This window comes from Magnolia sinica, chromosome 1, assembly GCF_029962835.1.
Source record: "Magnolia sinica isolate HGM2019 chromosome 1, MsV1, whole genome shotgun sequence".
NCBI classification, from domain to species: Eukaryota; Viridiplantae; Streptophyta; class Magnoliopsida; order Magnoliales; family Magnoliaceae; genus Magnolia; species Magnolia sinica.
In genome coordinates, this window is record NC_080573.1 from 3,387,145 (window position 1) to 3,410,089 (window position 22,945).

The 22,945-nt window shown below is 38.2% G+C and overlaps 1 protein-coding gene across 1 annotated transcript; it reads left to right on the forward strand.

Annotated features, from left to right (window-relative positions):
* Window positions 1-13,463: 13,463 nt before the first annotated feature.
* On the forward strand, window positions 13,464-15,210 carry LOC131236865 (transcription factor MYB102-like). Its single transcript, XM_058234370.1, has 3 exons — window positions 13,464-13,737; window positions 13,872-14,001; window positions 14,160-15,210. The coding sequence occupies exons 1-3, from the start codon at window positions 13,605-13,607 to the stop codon at window positions 15,001-15,003; spliced, it is 1,107 nt and encodes a 368-aa protein (XP_058090353.1). The 5' UTR covers window positions 13,464-13,604; the 3' UTR covers window positions 15,004-15,210.
* The last annotated feature ends 7,735 nt before the right edge of the window (window positions 15,211-22,945 follow it).

The window sequence follows — 22,945 nt, forward strand, 5'->3', positions numbered from 1 at the left end:
GAAGTCACCCTCAAAAAGTCATTATACATTTGAATTAGCTTCGCAAAACCTCATGTGGTCCCACTCATCAAAATGGTTCTAAAAAGCCCACTTGCCGAAGTCCAGTCAATTGATGGTCGGCAAGAAGAAAAAAATATATATAACATCTGTCTTCACTCATAACCCTTGCATCTACACATGAAATTATGAAAATGTCAAATCCGGTACTGCTACGTCACATGGGATACAACCCCCATGAAACTAAAGTACATGTAAGGATGTCAATGGGCTGAGTTTGAGATGGCCTATCTAGGCTAGGCCTGAGGTTGCCCTGCCGACACTTAAGGCCAGAGACCCAAGTCCAGTCCAAGCCTGCCATGAGCCTAGAACAGTAGACCCAAGCACGAACTTAGAAAATTGGTCGGGCTAACCTCACCCAACTTGACCCGAAATTTGATAAAATTGTTATTGACAACTTGAATTTTTGTAATGTACACGAATGCACAAAAAATAAATATTTTAAAGGAATCGATTGTCTAACTTAGGATTGAAATGACATATAACACATGTACGTATAAAGTCAGGTCAGGCTAAGCTAGACTTGGAAGGTCCAGGTAAAATGATCTGAGTCTAAGCTCAACCCAAAATTTGATAGAGCCATGCAGGTAAGGCCGAAGCTTGGCCCATAGGGCCCAAAGTCAGGTCTGGGTTGTAGGGTAGGGTGGGCTACTTGGTCCATTGCCATACTTAGGCATGTCGTGATTATAGGTAGGAAAAACCAGTTTAATTCAGTTTTCCTTTTTTTTATAAAAAAAATAAAGTTTTTCTTTTTTACTATCTTCAAAATATAGAGAATTTTAAACAAATTCGTTGAAGCAATTTTAAGAGTTATTTTTCAAAAACATACAAAATTTAAAAATGCTAACTTACAATTAAATGGATGCCAGTGTACACAAACTCGCCCTAGTGTGATGTCAGCTGGATCTAATCCCTACATAACTCAGGCATGCAACGTGGTTATCAGACAGCCACTGGTAGATGTTATGCTCGCCCTCATGTGGGAAGGGGATTAGCTTTTACCCGGTTAACAGCTAAGTGGGTGTTGCCATTAGAGGTTGTCCATCCGTTTTTTTCAGCTCATTTAAGGCCGTTATCCTAAAACTTAAGTAGATATAAATTTTTGGTTGACTGCACTGCCGGGAAAAAAAAGTGGCCAATGACTATTAAAAGCTTTTTATAAACCATAAAAGTTTTGAATTAAACAAATTTTTGTATTTTTCCTTTATCCAGTTCTGTTTAACTTTATTAATGGGTTAAATAGAAAATAAATATTACCAATCTTCTAGGCCTTAGTACGTTTTAATGGTGAGCATTTAATCACCACAGTTTCTTGTGGTGTGGTCAACCTGAGATTTAGATATACTTAATTTTTGGGACTATGTTCTAAAATGAGCTGAAAAAAATGAATGGCTAGAGTAGATATATAACATATCATCAAGGTGGGTCTTACAGAAAATGTAACACCCACTAAGCTTTTACCCAGGTAACACCTAATATGCACCCGTCATGTGATGTCACGTTGGATCCAATCGCCATGTAGCTCAGGCACGTGTATTCACAGTAGCATGCCAAACAGGACACATTTGAATCTTAAGCCTGTTTAGAACATCTCCTTTCTACCATATAATATTCACACATGCATTTCCTATTTGGGTCTTTTATTTATTTATTTTTAATGGTGGCCTTATCTCCTATAGCTAGTAGATTACAACTTATATACATTAAATAAATGTGCATGGTCACATACATTAACTAAGTTAGAATAAACTTCCTATGCATGAAAGATCTCGTATCCCTAACAAATCCTAAAGAATGTGAATGCTCGTATAAGAAAGGTTGCCTACAGAATAATCAAATCCCACATATTTTCTATGTTTGTTGGGGCTATGGGACACCTAACACAGGCACTGTACTCTAATACCATGTCTGCCAACTAAATACATATGGTCAACTTTAAGACGTGTGCTACTGTTTATAGCATGCAATGCACAAGCAAATCCTAGATTGTTACCATGTCATTACCCAAATGAGAATTTTATATAAGTATATTCATTTTACTATGATAGTGCTAATTAAAGAGGTTGAAAAATGAAATGAGTGTCCCCATAGCGCCAAACACGGAGATATATATATATATATATAGAAAAGGTACTATGCGCTCAACCTCGCGATAAGCTCCCGTGAGGTGGAGCTGTGTGGGCCCCACCATGATGTGTGTCGACCATCAACACCGTGCGTTTGATGGGTCCCCTTTAAATTATGGGATATCCCAAAAATCAGCCGTATACGGAACTCAGGTGGGCCATAACATCTAAAATCATGTGAAGACACCGTTAAAACATATAAAAGCACTTGTTGGGGCCCACCTGAAATTTTCATGCATCTGAAACCTGGTCGGAGCCCTCATCCAAGTGGGACACACATAATGGATGGGCTGGATTTGTAAACCACACAGCTCGACCTCATGTAACAGTGCATCTGACTGATGGGGTAGATGTTCGAAATGCATCACGATGGGCCCCACACAGCTTGACCTCATGGGATGGACTCGTGAGGTCGAGCGCATAGTACCTTTTCCCATATATATATATATATATATATATATATATATATAGAAAACTCATGTATTAGAATTTTATGGCCGTTGAAATCTTATTATATAGAGTAGTGATTAAGTTAAGGGCTCCTCATGTGAGGAGGCGGGACACGTGTTAGAGATTCTGACCATTCATTAGGTAATGTAGATTGTAAGCGTGACATTGACTAAAATTCAGAGACATGCATATACGTTCTTTTTTATTTAATTTTTTTAGCCACATGATTTTTTTAATGTAAGTTTGAATTTCTTGATTGGTGGACCAACATTATTTTTGTCCATGACGTGCCAAAAAGTTACGTGTGAATATCCAACACATGTTGCATGCCACGTATCTCCCGCATGTAATCATGATTCGTCTTATGTCTTATTATAAGTTAATTTCAACTTCATGATTTGATACTAATCCATTTGAAACTTTTACATCATGGGTTTTACACTTTTACTGTTTGGTCTGATATGGTGATCTGGTGAAAAACATGTTGTAATGGTCTCTACTGCACCCACCATGCACGTGGTACACATGTAGACTGATCAACACCGTCCAAATTACTATTAGTAAGAGATCTGCCATGCCCTTAAAATGGCTACAACAATAGCATTAGAGTCATCATGATCGCATCTTTTATCTTACCCATCCATTCCAGATAGTCAATAAAAACTTGAAGTCAGTTGCTTTTTGGGATAAGTAGCCCATTTATAGTGGGGACCTTCCATACGCAAGTCCTTTTGATGAGCATTTCCCACATGTATGAAGGGTCAGATGGTCCAGACCACAATAATACAATGGTCTTTGGACCACTACATTCTTGCAATTCATTGTATGATGAGGTAAGAACGTACTACAAGCAAGATCGAACATGGTAAAATGATTAGTTAAAAAACTCAGGAAATGTTAGTATAAGAATATATTATTGTTTGACCATCTTTTTAGTATGAGAATTGGATGAGACACTCACGCCTGAAATCTCTGTTGTATGCTATCTTAATTCTGGCTTTTTCATCACATACGTGTGTGATCCAGGCGGTTGATCAAGCCCACCCCAGTTTATATGTTCGCTGGCCATGAAAAAGGCCATTCTTGTCATCACGTGGGCCACTTTTTCTTTTTTTTGCATATTTAATGATTGGATTGGGCTGATTTTTGGGCTATTGAAACTCATACAGTTGGGCCTCCAGATTAACGGTTCAGATCATTGAGAAAAATGCTACAATAGCACGTGTGTGGTGTAGGATTCGGATGGCCATCAGCGCGAGTAGCTACAGAATTCCTCCAAGTATCGGTGAGTGAGAGTAGGGGCTCTGTTGCTAGAAGGTAGACAGCTGGGCGCTCGCTTGACACGAGGTGATGTGGTTAGACGTGGATGGATGATAGTCTTTCCGTAGGTGGGCCCCACACGTTGTGGACATGAGAGGCTGCTGGTTGGACACGTGTTGGAGGGAGTTTGATGTCATTGGATTTGAAATTAATTACGCGAAGAATTTCTGCATGAACGTCGTCATGCATTATAATAAGTACGGAAAAGGGTTTAACAGCGGTTTTAATTTTAAAGATAGTTGTTTGATACGCTGGCAGAGTATGTCACTTGATACGCACGTAGATTAAATTCGCATACGTCGCATATATTAACTAAAATTAAACGATTAGATTGTGTACCCTACTGTCTCTAACACACAGTATGAAATTTATATTGTTTGGACAATCATAACCTCTGATTTGTAGACAATTGTTTGTAGAAATAAGACCATTGGATATTTTCAATCTAACCTGATTTCATACGTGCCTGTGTGTGATTTCATACGTGCCTGTGTGTGATTCTTAACACGTGACACATATAATGAGATCTAAACTGTCAATATGGTACTTCTAACGATGGGTTGGCCCATGATACAGAAGTCAATATATGGAGGATTTGTTCCACAAATGATCTGGAGAAGAAGAAGAAGGAAAGGAAAGAAGAAGGAAAAGATGAAGAATGATACGGCACACTCATTGGTATTGTTGTTCAATCCCAACCCGTGTCATGTTTGACTCGAATTAAATTGAACGCCTGAGATCTCAGACGTCAAATTAACTAGATTAAGATTAAATTTATGAAGATTGACTTACCATTTCATAATATATCGTTGAAGCAATTAGGCAATTTATAAAAGAGAGAGCTAATCCTTTTGGATAAGCCTTTTTGATCTCGAAGATATGGACCTTTTTTTGTTCTTTTCTTTTTTTTTTTTTAATTTTTAATTTTTAAATTTTTTTAATTTTTTTTTAACACACACACACACAAACCCCACACACTCATGCTAGTGGAATTTCACAAAAATAAAAATAAATTTTTTATTTTTTATTTTTTCTAACTATGATAGTTTGACTTGTATTTCCTTAACGAATCAATGAGGAATAGAAAAATTAAAAATAAAGTTTTGATCACCAATTTTATTAATTTGAATATAAATACAGTATAATTAATAAAAGGAAAAGGTAAATAAGCAAAAGAAATTACAAATGACGGATAGTATCGGCAAAACAATCATGGTGTTAATTTGTTAAAAACATGGTAGCATGAAAACACTAGACAGTGGTGAGACTTATGATCAACATGATATAACAAAAGAATTACTAAGAAACAATTTACTAATCTAAGAGATTCAATAACAAGGTTGTGGTTATTTCAATAACCTATTGGTGTACTGTAGTAGTGCATTAGACGTTGGTAAAAACTAAGCTAAGAGGCTAAAATAAATATTCTAAGCCTACTGTATCATAATATTGGACAGAGGTAGATGGAACTAAAACTAAACTATTGAATAAATGCATCCATGAGAGACGATATAGACAGTTACAATAGAGCTGAAAGGTTTCAATATGTGATTGTATTTATGTGAAGTAGTGAGCCCCTCCGTGTACTTCTTTTGTAGTTTTGAAGAGGAAGTGAGTTTGCATAAGCATTTCTATCTTAAATAATTAGGTTGTGGCATTTTTGGTGATGTGTCCTATTCATTTTTAAATTTGTTGAGTACTGTACTACCATGATCTTGTTGGGAATTTACGGAAGCAAGCTCTGAATTCTAATCACATAAGATTAAGCAAACATAAACAAGCAATCACAAAACACATACGATTTGACATAAAAAACTCGTCGCGAAAAAAATTCACAACACAAAGCGACAACGATTTACTACGAAAGATGCAATCACTTATAATAATCAGAAAACTCTCATTTTCACCTTCCTTAAGCTCCCAAAAACATTTAGTCATCTTTAAAATAGCTTATATTTACTTTGAATTACCCTAATCCCACAATTACACCTAGATATATTGTTACACTTAGAAGATGAAATAATTCTCGTAATTTTGCAAAACTGTATGCTTCTATTAATGTGATTGATAACAATCTTGGATCAAGGACACTTGATCATATCAATTTAGATCCAAAAATAATTCAGCGTGCAATGAAAATACAATAAGATTTTCTTGATAAGATTAACAATTGCTCGTTGGGATTGAGTGGTCTGTCAATGTCATTAACAAACCTTAATTTTTCATGGCTTTTGGATAATTCTTATATACTCTTTAAAAGTGTTTTTTTTTTTTTTTTTTTGGAATTAGAGTTATGAGCCTGCCATTAGGAGTGCACACGGTTCGGTTTGGTCCGGTTTTGGGGTGAAACCGGAACCGAACTGGAACCGAACCATTAAAACCGGTTCGGTTCCGGATCGGTTCCACGGTTCTTGGCTTTTTATAATCCAACCAAATTGCAAGCCCATGTCCATCCATGTTGTGGTCCATTTGATGAATGGTTTAGATGTTGTATAAGGTGTTCAAAAATACATTTATGAAAATAATTATTCTAGAGAAAATAATTATAAGATATGCAAAAATACATCGGTTCGGTTCAAGGTTCGGTTCCACGGTTCGGTTCTACGGATCGGATCCACAGTTTGGTTCTACAGACCGGTTCACGGTTCGGTCCCGGTCCGGTTCTACGGTTCTACCGGTTAAATGTGCACCCCTACCTGCCATTACTAGTTATACAAGAATTCGATAATGGCGAGTCTTTGACTAGAGTTTTTGAGATTGAGCCGGCTATACAGCCTCTTTTTAAGTTCTGGCTGTGCGTACATCTTTAATAGCCTATACTTTTGGTAGATAAGTATCTTCAGCAAGCAAGTATCCAAGGTATTTATTTTTTTAATGGTTTGGTAGGAGTGGTCCAAGGTGCATCTCAGTCATTAAGGTAGGTAATGCCAACCAGTTGGAAACAATTACATGGCTAAGTTAGTCCAACCAGTGCAACATTTGGTCTATGTCCAATTAATCCCACAGACCACACCATGCCTGGTACAGATCATCATACGTACACATCTTCAACGGGTTAATGTACTTTCTATATCGTTTACATCTTGTACACCATGTAAGTGGTGCACGTTTCTCCTCATTAAAATGTTTTCACACCCTAATTCCCACCATGAACGTAGCCCAAGTATGTTAAAAGTCTCAATGATTGGACTATTTCCACCATCCAATAACTGACCAATAGATGGATGGTTAAAAAGAAAAGAAAATGATCAACGGTCAGATAAGATGATATAATCAATGTACTATTTGACCTATGCTTCATTTTAAAAAAAATCATATTTGGAAAGTTAAAATCATATTTGAGCCATTCTTTATAATAATAATAATAATAATAAATCATATTTGGATGGTTAAGATCATATCAATGTATTATTGTACTACAACTTGTCAATACCGGGACCCATCTTTGATTCGTGCACAGCGGGTGAGATGGACGATTTGACTGATGTAAGCCTAATTAGTCCGCATGGCAATTCATACATACGTGAGTGATCCACCACAATAGGATGACACCGATAATTAATGCCTGATGCTTGATTGAGAGGACACGTGTTTCCTACTCTGCCAAGCTATTCTACAAGTGGGGCCTGCCTTGGGATCCATAGTTTGACCCTGGAGAATAGGTCGCGATATCTTCCTATCAGATAATCCTGTCCATCCAATGAAGATGGACAATCCGAAGCGTTGGTACTCACTAAATGGAATACAATCCGAAGAACGGATCTCCAATAGGAGAAATCATGGTGGATTCACTACTGGCTTCACAATATGAACGGTTTGGATCAGGAGAAGGTGGGCCCTGTCTGGTTCTAGCAGTTGGATTTAGTTTTTCTTCAATGATTAATTCAAACGATTATTTGATGGGACTCCCAGTGGACAGTGATTCCTTGAAGAACTATCGCATTAAATTCACAGCCCTTTGATCATATAAAGATTATGGTGACCGTCCATATTCAAAGAAAAATAATGACTTTATCTGGGAAATAAAATAATTCTAGCGAGTGCTTTTACCTTTTATCATCCTACAGTTGAGTTTCATCGGATAAGCGGTTTGGATGATTGGAAGATGGCTCGGATTCGAAGGAAAAAGTCGCAACTTATCATGTTGCGAATCATTTAAGCATACCTCACTCAGAAGTGCCTGGTGTCCTTTGGAAGTTTTTAATGGTGGGCATTCAATCGCCACAATTTCCTGTGGTGTGGTTCACCTGAGATTTGGTTCAGTTTCATTTTTGAGCGCATGTTCTAAAATGAGCTGGCAACACGGATAGACTGCACGGATGTACATGCATCAAGGTGGGCCCTAGGGTCACGGCCTCACCAAAGTCGGGCCACACCGAATCTGCTATCTTGGATAAGGTTTGCCTGGTTGATGGATTTCAAATCGTGAAATCAAATGCATTGGGAATCCTTAATTATGTTTGGCATCATATAATTGGAATACACTGAAATCCAAAGTTTTTGTTTGGATAAATGTATTTTGAAATGTTTGGAAACCTATATTATATTTGTAGAAGTTGAATTTGATTAACTAAATCATTCACAATATCAAAAAATGTACCTATATAACATTATAAATAATCATTATAATAAACCCATCAAGACATACATTTTGAGCAAAGCTGTAGGTAGTTCCGAGCCTAAAGTGGGCCACAAGAGGTCAATAAATTTTAGGTCAAAGATAATTGGTATACACTTGAAATCTACTCCCACCATTTATGGTAAAAAAATTCAAATTGCCTCGTGATTCAGATGGGCCTCACTGAAGAAAAAAGTAGGGAGAGAAATGTCCACCCTTAATTATTATTATTTTTAAAATTTTAAATTTTTAAATTTTTTTTGTTTTCAAGGCCCAATATTGTAATGTATCTGTTGCATGCCCATCCCATCCATCAAATTTTCAAGATTGTTTTATGTCAAGGTATAAAAAAATAGATTAAAATCTCAAATGGACTGCATCATTGGAAATTGTAGTGATTAAATGGCCACCATTAAAAACCTCGTGGGACCAACCAATATGTGTCATTTGGCATCTGACCTACTGATAAGGTTACACGGACATGGATGATAGGATTTCACCTTAATGGAAACCTCTTGTGCCTCTATAAATCTTTAACAGTGGACCTTCATCCCCTATTGTTTGGTCCACTTGAGATTTGGATCTACTTCATTTTTTAGACTATACCTTAAAATGCTCTGAAAAAATTAATTGAGGTGCGGATATAAAACACATGCATAAAGGTGGCCCCAACTTCCATGTAAATACCTACTAATGCATTATTAATCCACACCCATTCACATGAGGACAAAGTGGATATTAAATACATACATGAATGTGGGGCCATCATAAGGGTTGCACCGTATTAGGTGAGGTTGGGTTACACCCAATCCACTATCATCTGTACTGCATTATGCAACAAACTAACGTTATAAGAAGAAGAAAAAAAATGCTATAAAAAATTTCACCAAAGAATTTAGGCCACAATGACCTGTACCTGAAATCCAATCCTACTATTAGGTGTGTAATCTAACATTGTGTTTGGGGCAAAAAATTCAAGCTAACCTGTGATTTAGGTGGGCCACATAAAAGGAATCAGGTGGGGGAGAAACTTCCACCCTTAATTTTTACAAGATCTATGGTGATGATCATCTGAAATACACCCCAATCGTTAGATGCTACATAAAATTTTGAGCATAGATGTCAAAAATCATACCCGTTCGTGAATGAAATGGACTATCTCAGGGAATATAGTGTGAAGGATCTCTGTTTCATTGTACGCTGGTTCCAATCATGTGGTCAACCTAACAAAAATGGAGTTGAGTTTTTGTTGCTAGGCCTCCCATGGGTTGAAGCACCAGGTGGCCGGGCGCGGATTAGATACTGACAAGGTCAGTATCCAAATGGCTACTGAAGTGACGTTACCAAGCTATGTGGACCCCACCATGATACATGTGTTGTATCCATACCTTCCATCCATTTGGAGAGATCGTTTTATGACATGAGAAAAATAATGAGATGTATGTAAAGCTCAAGTGGACTCCACCATAGAAAACAGTGGGGATAGTGGCATCCACCGTTCAAAACTTCGTAGGGGTTACAGAAGTTTCCGATCAAGCACATATTTTTGTTTTCATCTCGTCTATCTCTATGTTAACTTATGAATAGGTTGGAACTAAAAAATACATCATGGTGAGCCCTATAAATGTTTCAACGGTGGGTGTGACTAATCCCACGGTTTTCCATGGTGGGTCCACTTGAACTTTATATTTATCTAATTCTTTTTCTCATGCCATCAAACGATCACTACAAATGGTTGGATGGTATGGATACTACACACGCATCGTGGTCGGGTCCACATAGCTTGGCGACGTCACATGGCTACTGACTTTGTCAGTATCAAATCCGCGCCCCAGGTGGCCGAAGTGGATTCCACATGGTCGGCTCACATACTAACCCTATTCTCTCTTTTAGTCAGTACCAGTCCAGGCGGCTTAGTAGGGAGAGAGGTCCCTGGGCAATTCTCCCACGGCCAGTAAGGACACCTCAAATCCTGTCGATTTATAAGGACATTAAATCTTCAATTTTGAGAGATTTGAAAGGCATTGAATGCCAAATCTTCGGAGCTACCCGTTTACCTGCCGTATCAAAAAAGTGACGCTATACATCCTAATCTTAGCCGCCAAAGGAAGCGGATTGGCTGGTGTACCGCACACACCTGCTATATAGCTGATGAGTTGACGTCAGAAAGCTCTGTTGGTCCCATCATAAGGTATGTATCATGTACAATCTGTCGTCCATTTTGGTGAGTTTGCCTCTAGGCTTGAGTCAAAAAGTGAGATTGATCTAAATATCAAGTGGACCGCAATACAAAAATTAAGTAAAGGTTAAATGTCTACCATTGAAATTCTTTTTGTTCACTGAAGGTAGACTTTAATATGAATTTTATTTTTCCTTTTCATGGGCAAATTTTTTTACCTTATCAAGAGATTGGATGGAAAACAGATATCATGGTGGGCTTATGAATTTTTTAACGGTGAGTGGTCCATTTAAACTTTGTATATAATTCATTTTTTGTACAATGCCCAAAAATGATGTAAAAATGGATGAACTATATAGATCTAATAAATACATCATTGGGGCTAACGTAACTTTGTTCTCATTTGAACCGTTAGTACACCTCAGTGCTCGAGGAGCGTCGGCGCTCGTCTTCGCATCTTTGCACGGCACCTATCTACACCAGCTAGATAGCTGGTGTCCGCTTCCGTTGAGAAACGGCCGCGTACCCTTTTCCATGAGGATGCGAAATGGCGAGGACACCGGACCGCAATTGGAAGCGAGGTGGTCCACTGTCATGTTTACGAGAAATCCACCCCGTTTATCCGTTTCGTCACCTCATTTATTACGTGGGCCCTAAAAATAGGCAGATCCAGAACTAGAGAGAGTCACATGACAGAAAGATAAAGGTAGAGAAATGCCTACCATTTCCTTTGGGGTTCAGCCCAATGTTCATATGCCATTCAAACCGTTAATAACGTCATTACTACTTTATAAACTGTAAGCACAAAAATATTAGACTAATCCAAAACTTGTCTCCCCACGAATGTTTCCATGGTGCCATTCAATCTCCACTGTTTCCAGTTTGTGACCCATCTGAGTGTCTATATCTTAAAATAAGGTGGAAAAACGGTTGAACGGAGTGGATTTCTCACAAACATTACAGTGGACCCCACTGGCTTCACACCGCAGAGGGGCTGCAGCAATCCGTGTGCTTTCCGCAACGCGTGAAGCCGACCATGTGCTCCCGCAGTTGGAGGGAGGCGGCTGGTGTACAACACACCAATTATATAGCTGGTGTAGATACTCGTCGTGCGAAGACGAGCGCCGACGCTCCATGAGCTCCGAGTTGCAGGAACGGTTCAAAGGAGATCAAAGTCACATGGCCCACAGTGATGTATTTATTATACCCACATTATTTGTCTATTTTTTGAAATTATTTTAAAGAATTAGACAAAAAATAATTATATTCAAATTTTAAATGGACCACACCAAAAATAGCAGTAGGGACAATGATATTCACCGTTAAAAAACTAACAGGAGCCCACCATAATATTTCTTTTCCATATAATCTGTTAATAAGGTTACAAATACATAGGTGTAGAGGAAAAACAAATTTCATATTGACCCAGAACTTCTATTACTCCAAAAGGGTTTCAATGGTAGATGTTCAATCCCTCATTGCATCTTGTAGCGTGGTCCAATTGATCTCTATATCTGTCTTATTTTTCGCCCAAAGTCTTAAGATGAGCTCAAAAAATGGATGGACGATTTGGATATAACACATACCTCATGATGAGACCCACAGGACTTACTGACGTCAATACACCAGCTATATACTTGCGTATGGTATACCAGCCAATCCGCTTCCGTCCAGAATCATATCTACTCTATATTTATAAATTTAGATTTTTTTTTACAAAAAAAGTTTGTGGGTCATCATTCATCAACGGTTCCCATTAGACCGGATCGGATCGCTTGTTTGTATATGGGCAATGCAGGTGGGTCCCACTTTATGCGTAATCGTGTGAGATTGTTTAAGCGGCTAGACACACTCCCTTCACACGTAAAAAGATTCCTTGTGGAGCGTGGAATTCGAGTTAAAATAGATATTTTTTCAACGTTCCATTTTCAAGAGAAATGATTTCGCTAATCAATGATCAGGATTATCCAATGACGATGTCTTTTGACTTATCGTCTATCTGTAGTAGGTCCCATCATTTGGACGGTTTCCGAGTCGATCCGTGAGAAAAATAACGCTCAACGAGGGTATCAAATCACTTGTCGCCATGTAAGTCCTCTCGTGTGGTATCAGCAGCGTCAGTCGCGAGTACGTGGCAGCCGTCGGTTCGTGACAGCTAATATGAATCGAGAAAGCGAGGGCACCTTTTAGCGGGAAAACAATTTGTAAGGTCTGTGATCATAGAAAAGGATGTTTTGATTAAAATGTGCGTCATAACAAAAGTACTAAACGGAGGGAACTCATCCACAGCACACGTGTCATGCATATAAGATAATCCAGACCGTCAGAATCATGGACCCGATTGTCAATGGACCCAAAACTGAAAACCATACTGATCAAACCATCTTAAACACCTAAATTTTGATATAAATTTTCGTTATGCCTAGAGATCATTAAAGGGTTTCAAATAACCCTCCCTTTTGGATTTTCCTCTATTATCCTCCATAAACAAAGTCGCACACAATTTTGATGGTCTTGATTAGTATGAACATAAACATATTTCATGTTTGATGAGTTGACATTTTTTGGATTTGGTACAAAACGCGCACTAGGGATTCTTCCCAAAAGCAGGACACGTCGCTCATCTGGCCGGCACCGAATCCCATTGACTCCTGCTCTTTTCTTCATAACCCCTTTTTTCTCCTTTGTGTGTGTATATATATATACACACGGACACATATTCATTTTACACATTGCTTAAGGACATTTTCTGTAAAGGAAGCTTTGGATTCTGAACTTAGCTTCTATTTCTTTGAAGATTTCAATCGATCGAAGCTTATTCAGTTGAGATCTTTAAAGGGTTTTTTTTAACAAAATGGGAAGGGCACCATGCTGTGATAAAAATGGCTTGAAGAAGGGACCATGGACACAAGAAGAAGATCAGAAGCTGATGGACTACATAAACAAACATGGGCATGGAAGTTGGCGAACGCTACCAAAGAATGCTGGTAATTGCGTTTTTCTTTTCTTTGATTAAGTGAATTCAAGGTCTTTTTTCTTTTCTTTTCTTCTTAATCTAGTTTTTTATAGAGTAATTTGGAGTTGGGTTTTGAGAAATGTGTGAATTCTTTGAATGATGTAGGGCTTTCGAGGTGTGGTAAAAGTTGCAGGCTTCGATGGACGAATTATCTGAGGCCTGATATTAAAAGAGGGCGTTTCTCGTTTGAAGAAGAGGAAGCGATAATCCAATTGCATGGTGTTTTGGGAAACAAGTAAGATTTCTATTGTCTTTGTTTGAATGTGGATGCTATTTCATCGAAAGTCAATGTTTTTGAAAATTGCATCTCTCTCTCACATAAATTCAAATGAGTAGTGAAAATGTAGCTAATTTCATGAGATCACGTCTGTGGTTTTTTTTGTTTTGTTTCAGATGGTCAGCCATTGCGGCTCGCTTGCCTGGAAGAACCGACAATGAAATCAAGAACTTTTGGAATACCCACATCAGAAAGAGACTCCTTCGAATGGGAATCGATCCAGTGACACATAATCCGCGACTTGATCTTCTCGACCTCTCTTCAATTCTCAATCCATCTCTCTACAACCCAACTCAATTCGATGTCTCAAGATTACTAGGACTCGATCCTGTTGTCAATTCAGAGTTCTTAAGGATGGCTACAAATCTCCTGTCATCCCACCGTGAAAATCCCAATTTGTTTCTACAAAACCCTCAAGAGAACCAATTCACAAGTACCCAAATCCAAGAACACCCATTTCCCTCGTTCCAAAATCAACAACTTCCAGCCCAAATTCTAGAAATTCCAGCTTGCACCACATCAAATTCTCAGTTTTTCGACGACACCCAAATCCTTCAAACCAAAGTGGAGGAATACCCGACGTATCCCGTCGATTTTAGCTGCCAAAACATCCAAGTGAATCAATGGCAAGACGACGGAATTCCATCTAATTTAGAAGAAAACTTCCCTCCTCTATTAAATTACGGCTACTGTAATTTGGATCAATCCATCATTGACCCGCAATCTGAAAACTTGAACTTTCAGATGAACAACAACCAAAACTTCAAATTCATGTCAGTTCTATCAACACCAGCCTCGAGCCCAACTCAATTGAATTCACCATCGACATATATCAACAGCAGCGCATGCCCGACTCCATTGGATTCATCATCCACATACATCAACAGCAGCAGTACTGAAGATGAAAGGGATACCTATTGCAGTAACATGCTGAAGTTTGAAATCCCAGCTTGGATGTGAACTAGTTGATGTAATAGAGGAGAAGAAAGAAAGATATATGGACTGATTGGATTTTGAATCTTTCAGTCCTTTGTTTTGTGCGGATATTGTAAAATTAATATTAATGTATTAAGAAACATTGGCTTCTTTCATGGTTAGTGCATTGTATTTTTTTATTTTTTATTTCATCTAGTCTGCAAACCATATAAAAGCATTGAAATTTCATGACATCTTTCGTGTTGTTTAATCAACAAAAAGTCTTATTAAAAGATAAAAGAAAAAGGGCAAAAGATCACATTAAGAACGTTATTTTATTTTCTTGTTGGCATACTCACAAGAAGAGCAACTGTTTATTAAATGGTTCTGTTTCTCTTTCATGATATGATAATGATATGAAATGATAGAAATCCACATCCCAATGAATCCAGACCCTCCATTATTGGATGTTGAGATAGTAGCCGTCCATATTAACTGATTTTTTTAAAATTATTTTTAATTATTTTTTCCATTTGGGAATTATTCAAAATCATTTAAAAGGCCTAAAATAGAGAAATCGTCCCTATTTAGAATATAAATAATCAGGTGTAGTGTACGCGCCGTTCAACATTGTCTGATCGTCGTGGGAAAGTGGCTATGAGTGGGGCCCACAGGCGGTGGGCTATTACAAGCAGGTCGACAGATTGAGTGGTCGGTAGGACCCTTGATCAGATGGCAGAGAATATTTAGTGGCAGATTGCCAAATAGGTCCTACCTGTCGCACGTGAGAAGATCACTGCACTGCCTATGAATATCAGGCAAGTCCATTCATTTGATGGGTCACACTGTGTAGTTTGGGCTCTCATGCGGTGTTCCCCACCTGATATGGACCGTTTGATTTTTGTGAAAAGTGATCTGAAAGTTGTGGACGAACATTTCAACGGATCAGATGTGATACCCACACAACTCGCCAGCCATATGAAGCAGGTGGACGGCCACTTCACCGTCTATTGAGGTGCGAGTGAAGTGCTCACACTCCGCATCTGCTATACATTGAGCTGCTCCCTGTAGTAGGGACAGTGGCGGTCTGTTCCACACACAATAGTTGGCAGCAGTGAATCCTGACCTTCCATCTAGCTGGTCCCATGGATGGGCCATGGACGTAATAGAATCTAACAGACATGAGAGGACTTCAAATGGACGGTAAATCGAAAATGTTTAATGGTCTATTTTCAATAAAAAAAATGGATATCTAGGACGGTCTGTTCGATAAACCATCGTCCCTTCAAGGGCGAGACGCGCCATATGAACGGTCCAGATAACCTACCTTACCGTTCCACTTGTCTATATTGGACGATAAATATTTCTTACCAGTCCAGCGCGCTGGATCATAACCGGCCGACGTCATGGGAACCGCTTCTGAGGAAAGCGCACGGTTTCAGGGCTTCGGACAGTCTCATCCGGTCGGAAACGGATTGGCCACTCCCCCTGCCACCAGCCCGAGGCCGGTGGTCAGTGGTATGTGGGCCCTACCATGATATATGTGTTTCCTCCGTTCCGTTCATCCATTTTTAAAGTTCATTTTATTGCTTGATCCAAAAATTTAGAGGTATATAAATCTCATGTGATCCACACCACGTGAAAAAAGTAGTGATTGGATATCCACCTTTAAAATCCTCCTAAGGTGTACTGTTTATTTGATATCCAATCTGCTAATTAGGTCATACAAGCCCAGAAGGGAAAAAAAAACAAAAAATTATCTTGATCCAAAGCTTTTATGGCCCCCAAAATGATTTTAACGGTCAATGCTCATTCAACACTGTTTCTTGTAATGTGGTCCGGTTGAGATTGGTATATACTTCATTTTTGGTCTTATATTGTAAAATGATCTGTAAAAATAGATGGACAGCATGGATGAAACACATACATCATGGTGGGGCCCACAGAGCACTGACCACCAGCCATTGGCTGGTGTTGGGGGCCATCCGGTCAGGCTACGCCGTGCGCGGATTGGATACTAACAAGGTCAGTAGCCAAAGTGACACCATCAAGCTTCTGAACCCACCATGATGCATGTGTTGTACCTATACCATCCAATCATTTACAAAGAAAATTAAATAGATCTAAAATTCAAGTGGACTCACCACAGAAAATCACGCGAGCAGTTACACCCTCTGTTGAAACATTTATAACGCCCACCGTGATATATTTTTGATATCTAACTTATTCATAAGTTAAGTTAATATCGAAATAGATGAATTGAAAACAAAAATATCACTGTGATTGGAAACTACTGTGGCTCCTAGGAAGTTTTGAACGGTGGATGTTACTGTCCCTACTATTTTTTAAAGTGAGATCCATTTGAACTTTAGATCAATTTCAATTCTTTTTTGTAATGCCAAAAAACGATCACTAAAAATGGTTTGGACGATATTGATACAACACACGCATCATGGTGGGTCCACATAGCATGGTGACGTCACTTCAGTAGCGATTTGGGTACCGACCTTGTCAGTATCCAATCCGCGCCTGCGCCGGTTTTAGCTTGCGTCATGTAGGACACGTGTCCTGCCACCTGTCCAGAATATGTCCCGTCACGTGTTAATAATTGTAAATTTCGATGGAGGCGGATTTCCTGCGAAGAAGTCGATTATGGGTGCGGGTACTGCGATGTTGGTGAGAAATCAAATCCGTCCATCGGTTTTTTCGACCTCATTTCAAGAGGTGTTTCTTAAAAAAGAAGACGATCCAAAACTCAAGCGGGCCATAGGAGAAGAAACAGTGGGGAAAGGAATTTCCACCGTTGAAATCTTCCTAAGCTCCACCTCGCTGTTTTTATGTCATGTCACTAAATCTTTAGATTTCCTCTCGCATAGCCCTCTTGAGTTTTGGATCCTCCAATTGTTTGTATGCATCATAAAATGAGCTTAAAGAATGGATAAACATCAAAGTGGCCCCACACAGAAACCTTAGTAAATCGTTGTCCAATTTCGATTGACCAAGAGAGACACGTGTCGCAAAACCACCGGTGTTCTTTGGCTGGGGCCCACAGACTGCTTTTTTCAAAAACTTTGGCGTGGTTCCCGTGGCGAAGCTTTGTCTCTTTGTGCGCCATAAATGCGGCAGTGTCAACCCGCTCGGTAGTGGGCTTACGTTAGCAAGAGATGCCACGTGTCGAGGCAGCCGCCTCAACCGGTAAACCTCACGCGGGGGGTCCGTCGAGTTTGTGTACAAAGCGCGGCTACAGCGGACGCTCTCGCTGACAGTGAGTTCAGCTGCTGCCTACAGTAGCCTGTTTCCTTGACCATCCCATCCGTGCTTCTGTTGGAACAAGTGTATTGCCCTGTGACCGGATTCGGCTGTGATGGTTATGGGTTTAATCATGCCATGTGCTGTTGTCAGTGACACGGAATTCCTCTTAACTTTCAAATATACTTTTTATGGATACAAAAAATGGGTAGTTCCACCTATCCGGACCTCGGCCTCTAGCCAACAACTTTCACGGATGATATGCATGAAACACATAAGGGACTGTATAGTGGTCACTTCCCTGCCTGTCTTCAACGTAGCACAAGTCAAGACTTCGAGGGGGGCATTTGGCGCAGCTCATTAGGTGGGGTAGAATTGCATTTGGTCAGCATAATTTCATCCAACATATGAAGAAGATGGAGAAAAGTTGGGATTAGGTGGGATGGAACTGCATTTAGTCCCGTATAGGGTTCCCGTGGATTTTGAAATCGACTATACATGTGGGCCCCGCATTGATGCATGTATTTTTCTATGTCATTTATCCATATACACCGTTTACATATGACAGTAGTCTAGTTATATATGTGTACAAGTGAACATAATCCATTTTGAATTTGGCATGTTGATTATAATATCATGGTCCACCAAACATGATTTTGCTTAATCAGGTGTTTTGCCTAGCAAAATTTTTATCCCAAACATGTATTTCCAAACATGCAAAGATGTTTCTTTGCCATGCATTCAACTTATTTATAAGGTTTTATAAACATAAATGAGAGGAAAACAAAAATATTAACTTGATCCAAAACTTCTACAGGTCTAAAAAAGTTTTAAATATTGTTGAGCATTTAACTCCCAATGTATGATTAATTAATTAAGCTTTGGATTTGTTTTATTTTTTTGGCTCATGCCCTATAATAATATGAAAAAAGGGATGTACAGTGTGGATAGACCCATACATCATGATGGGGCCCTTAGTGCCCAGGCTATGCCAAGCTTAAAACAGGCGGGGTAGTACCGAATCCACATCCCTTCCGTTGGGCCTTGTCTTTGAACCTCATGCAGACCAATCAAATCCCTCTGCATCAAGTGACTAGGCAATCAACATGAGGCTTAATGGGGTAAAATGTGGTAGCCAGCTGACATTGTATATTCAATGAACATGCTTAACCAGTTCATGCACATGCCTAAACAACTTCTTTATGATACAATTATTCGAGTTTTATGATATCTATAGTCTTCTTTTGGCAATGGCTTCTTTCTATTTTTCAGTAGTTTTTTTAAAGTTGTCTACTTACTTTGACTTTCATTGGCCCGTTGTCCTTAGCACGTCAATTTACCATGCTTGGCCACAATCTTATTTCATGAAAAACAAATTAAGAAACAAACAATTATTTCACAATCGTCTATGATTAAGATTGAAAACCGTGACATTGTCAATGCTGCGTGTGAAATTATTTAGCTCAAAGCTCTCCTTTATGATATCAGGGTTCAACATTTTCAACTGATGGACTTTTATTATGATAATCAAGTTGCTCTTCATATCGTTACAAATCATATTTTTTTATGAACAAACTAAGCATATTGAAATTGATTTTCATATTATTTGAGAAAAAAATATATATATATCTTCTAACATCATTTTCAAAAGTTACATGCCACCTCAACATTAATTTGTGGATGTCTTCATGAATGCACTCGGGGGAGACCATTTTCATCTCTTGATTAGTAAGTTAGGCATTATGGATTTCTCTGCGCCAACTTGAGAGGAAGTATTAAGTAATATTAGACATCTTTATATTCTTTATTGTATAATTTTCTCTTTTGATCTTTCTTTTCACTGTTTGTCTCCAATTGGAGATTTGATTCCTATCCCCTCTTCTATATAAATAAGTTGTGTATTCTTAAATAATCAATAGCACACAATAAAAAGAAAATATTCTTAAAATTCGTTTTTTCTCAAAAAGAAAATCCATGTAGTCTATTTTTCTGCAGACACGGCAAATGCATGTGTGGCCCACATGAAAGAGACCATCTGATGATCATCAGTAAACATATTCAGAATTGTAACATGTGGGTTGTTTGCAATCAGTGCTTGAGGACGGGGCGTATACGGTGTATGCCGCATGCATACCGACCTTGCACATGTGTGGAACATGGGAGCCATTTATTAGGTGAGACACTCTCTGTAGCAGCCTATGGTGTGGATCTCTCATCGAGCAGGTAATGGACCATTTGAGTACTACGTGGACGTCGTACACAGCAGATTTGTTAATTTCATCCATTGTTTAGATGAATTGACGTGCCTGACTTTTGTGCCAGGTCCCTTAATAAAGGTAGGGCCCACATGATATGATGTGTACCATGTCCAACGCACGTGACAGGTTGGCACTTGTGGATATGTGTACATGTGCTGGTAGTACCAGCCAGGCAGACGCATCTGATATTGAATCGGATTTTCATGGCGGCTCACCAGCATGAGCGACCCTAAGTCTGATGTCGCCTTTCATGTTATTTAGTAGGGCCCACTGTACGGCACCAGTGAAAGGCCTTTGTTTTCCCATCTTGGATTTTACGTGGTTCATATGCTGGATGTGACTTTTCATCAGAGGATATTTAATTCGTGCAGATTTCTGGTTTATCTCAGCTAGGTGGCTTCGGTGCTAAGTATTCTGACATAAACATGTCATTAGTATGATTTTTCATTATTTGTTTAACAATGTAATTCATATTTTAGTGGTCAAATGCAAATATAATAAAAAATTTATATAAAGAAATTTATATTTATTATAAATTTACTTCAAAATTTTCTTTTCAAAGATAGAAATGAGTGTAATATATTTTCTATTAATTTCACATCTTAGTAATATATAAGTATCATTACTACACTTTAATTATGCCTAACCAAAAATAAAAAATTTCAGTCAAATTTCAGAAGACAAGTATTGTAATTTGTAAAACATCTATCCAAATGCTTTATCCAATTCATGACTATATTATATGGATTGGTATCCAAAATATGAACTGTTAAAATCAATGGACTATTATTTCATGTCAGCCCCAGTGGAGTTATAGAGTTAACAAGGATTATAAAGTTAAAACGTTCCTACATAATCAAATAAAATCTCTTTTCACATGCCATTCTGTCAAGTTATTTACAATCTCCCAGGAAGTCCAGTTGAAAATATAACCATAGTAATTATCTTTTCTTTTGGTTTCTTGCTATTGTGTTTTCCTTCTCAAAGTCAAGAAGCTGCTTGGGTTGGGTAACCAAAAGAAGGTGGAGAGGTTAGAACTAAATTAAGATAACTGAAACTTTCTTGAATAGAAGATGACACAATAGTCTGAATGCACCACTTTTCTTTTATCTAAAGCCTATTTTAGGATACCATGTTCCTCATTCATTGAGGAAAACTTCGATATTCTGGTAGAGTATGATAGATAATACACCACTTAGAAATTGTCAACATGGCATTTGATAAAATTCAAATTAAACAGATGAAATTGTTGGTCCTGGTTCGAATGTATCAACAAATAAACATTACACTTATTTGATTATATTACTATGCTCGACGAGATTGGTTCACATTTATTGGACAGCTGAAATGAAAAATATACAAGGGTCCTGATTCAGCAAATAAGTGTACATGGATCAGATGTTAGAATCTTTCAACCAGTCTAATTTTAGAGCTGTGACTTAATTACAGTGCTGATTTCCAAATTTTAGGTGGTTTAAATCTGAGTTAGTGCATGCCACATGTATAATTTATGTTTGCATGCATATCAAGCTCGGAAGCTGCCAGAGTATCAAATAACTCTCCTTTTCATTTAAAATGATCATGCTTATGGTTCAAATCTATATAGTTTAGATCATAGTCAAAGTAGTTCATACTTATCCAAGAAAATAGGGTTGTTTTTGTTCTAGATTCTTATTATTAAAATGCGCGTTACTTTTTGACCCATTTAACACTTAACAAGCAACATAAATCTTTGTTATGATGGAAATGATTATTCTACAAAATTTGGTAAGTTAATCCATCATTAGTGGACATTATCAAATAGGTATCCTCTTAAACAAGGTCAATACACTGAATTGAATCGAAGGTCAGGATCAATCGATCAATCTGATTTTATCTCTACTCGTATGATCTTAATTACGAATACGTTACTCAAGTATACAATTTCAGGGAGTGCATGAATATGAACTCATTTTTTTACCGGGGTTTATAAAAAAGAGTTTGATCTGCCTCCATTGTGATTTAAGATCTAACATCTGTGTTTGCCCACTGGGGTCCACATGCTAAGATGGCTCACTGATTTGAAACATATGCTTGTCACTATCATAAATAAGCTATCATGTTTTGTCAATGAACCTAATCTTGGATCTTTTTTTCTAAGAGTTGAATGCGAAATCATTGACAGTTTTCCTTTCATTGTTCGAAAGTCATCTATAGATACAAATGGAAATAGTCATCAACTCATATCACTATATATCACAAATTTCCATAAAATGGACGGCTACAATCATCTGACCACTCAGCAAGTGGGAACCAATGGTTGGTGACACAAGTTGAGTTCATTTTGCTGATGCCGCCGCTCAGGATACAAGGTTTGTCTTGAGCCATTGGAATGTACATGTTGACATGGTTCCAATCATGTGAACAATTCAAATTATCATTACTACCATAAATAAGTAATCATCTCATAATTAGGCTATAATGACCATCCCAACCTTTGA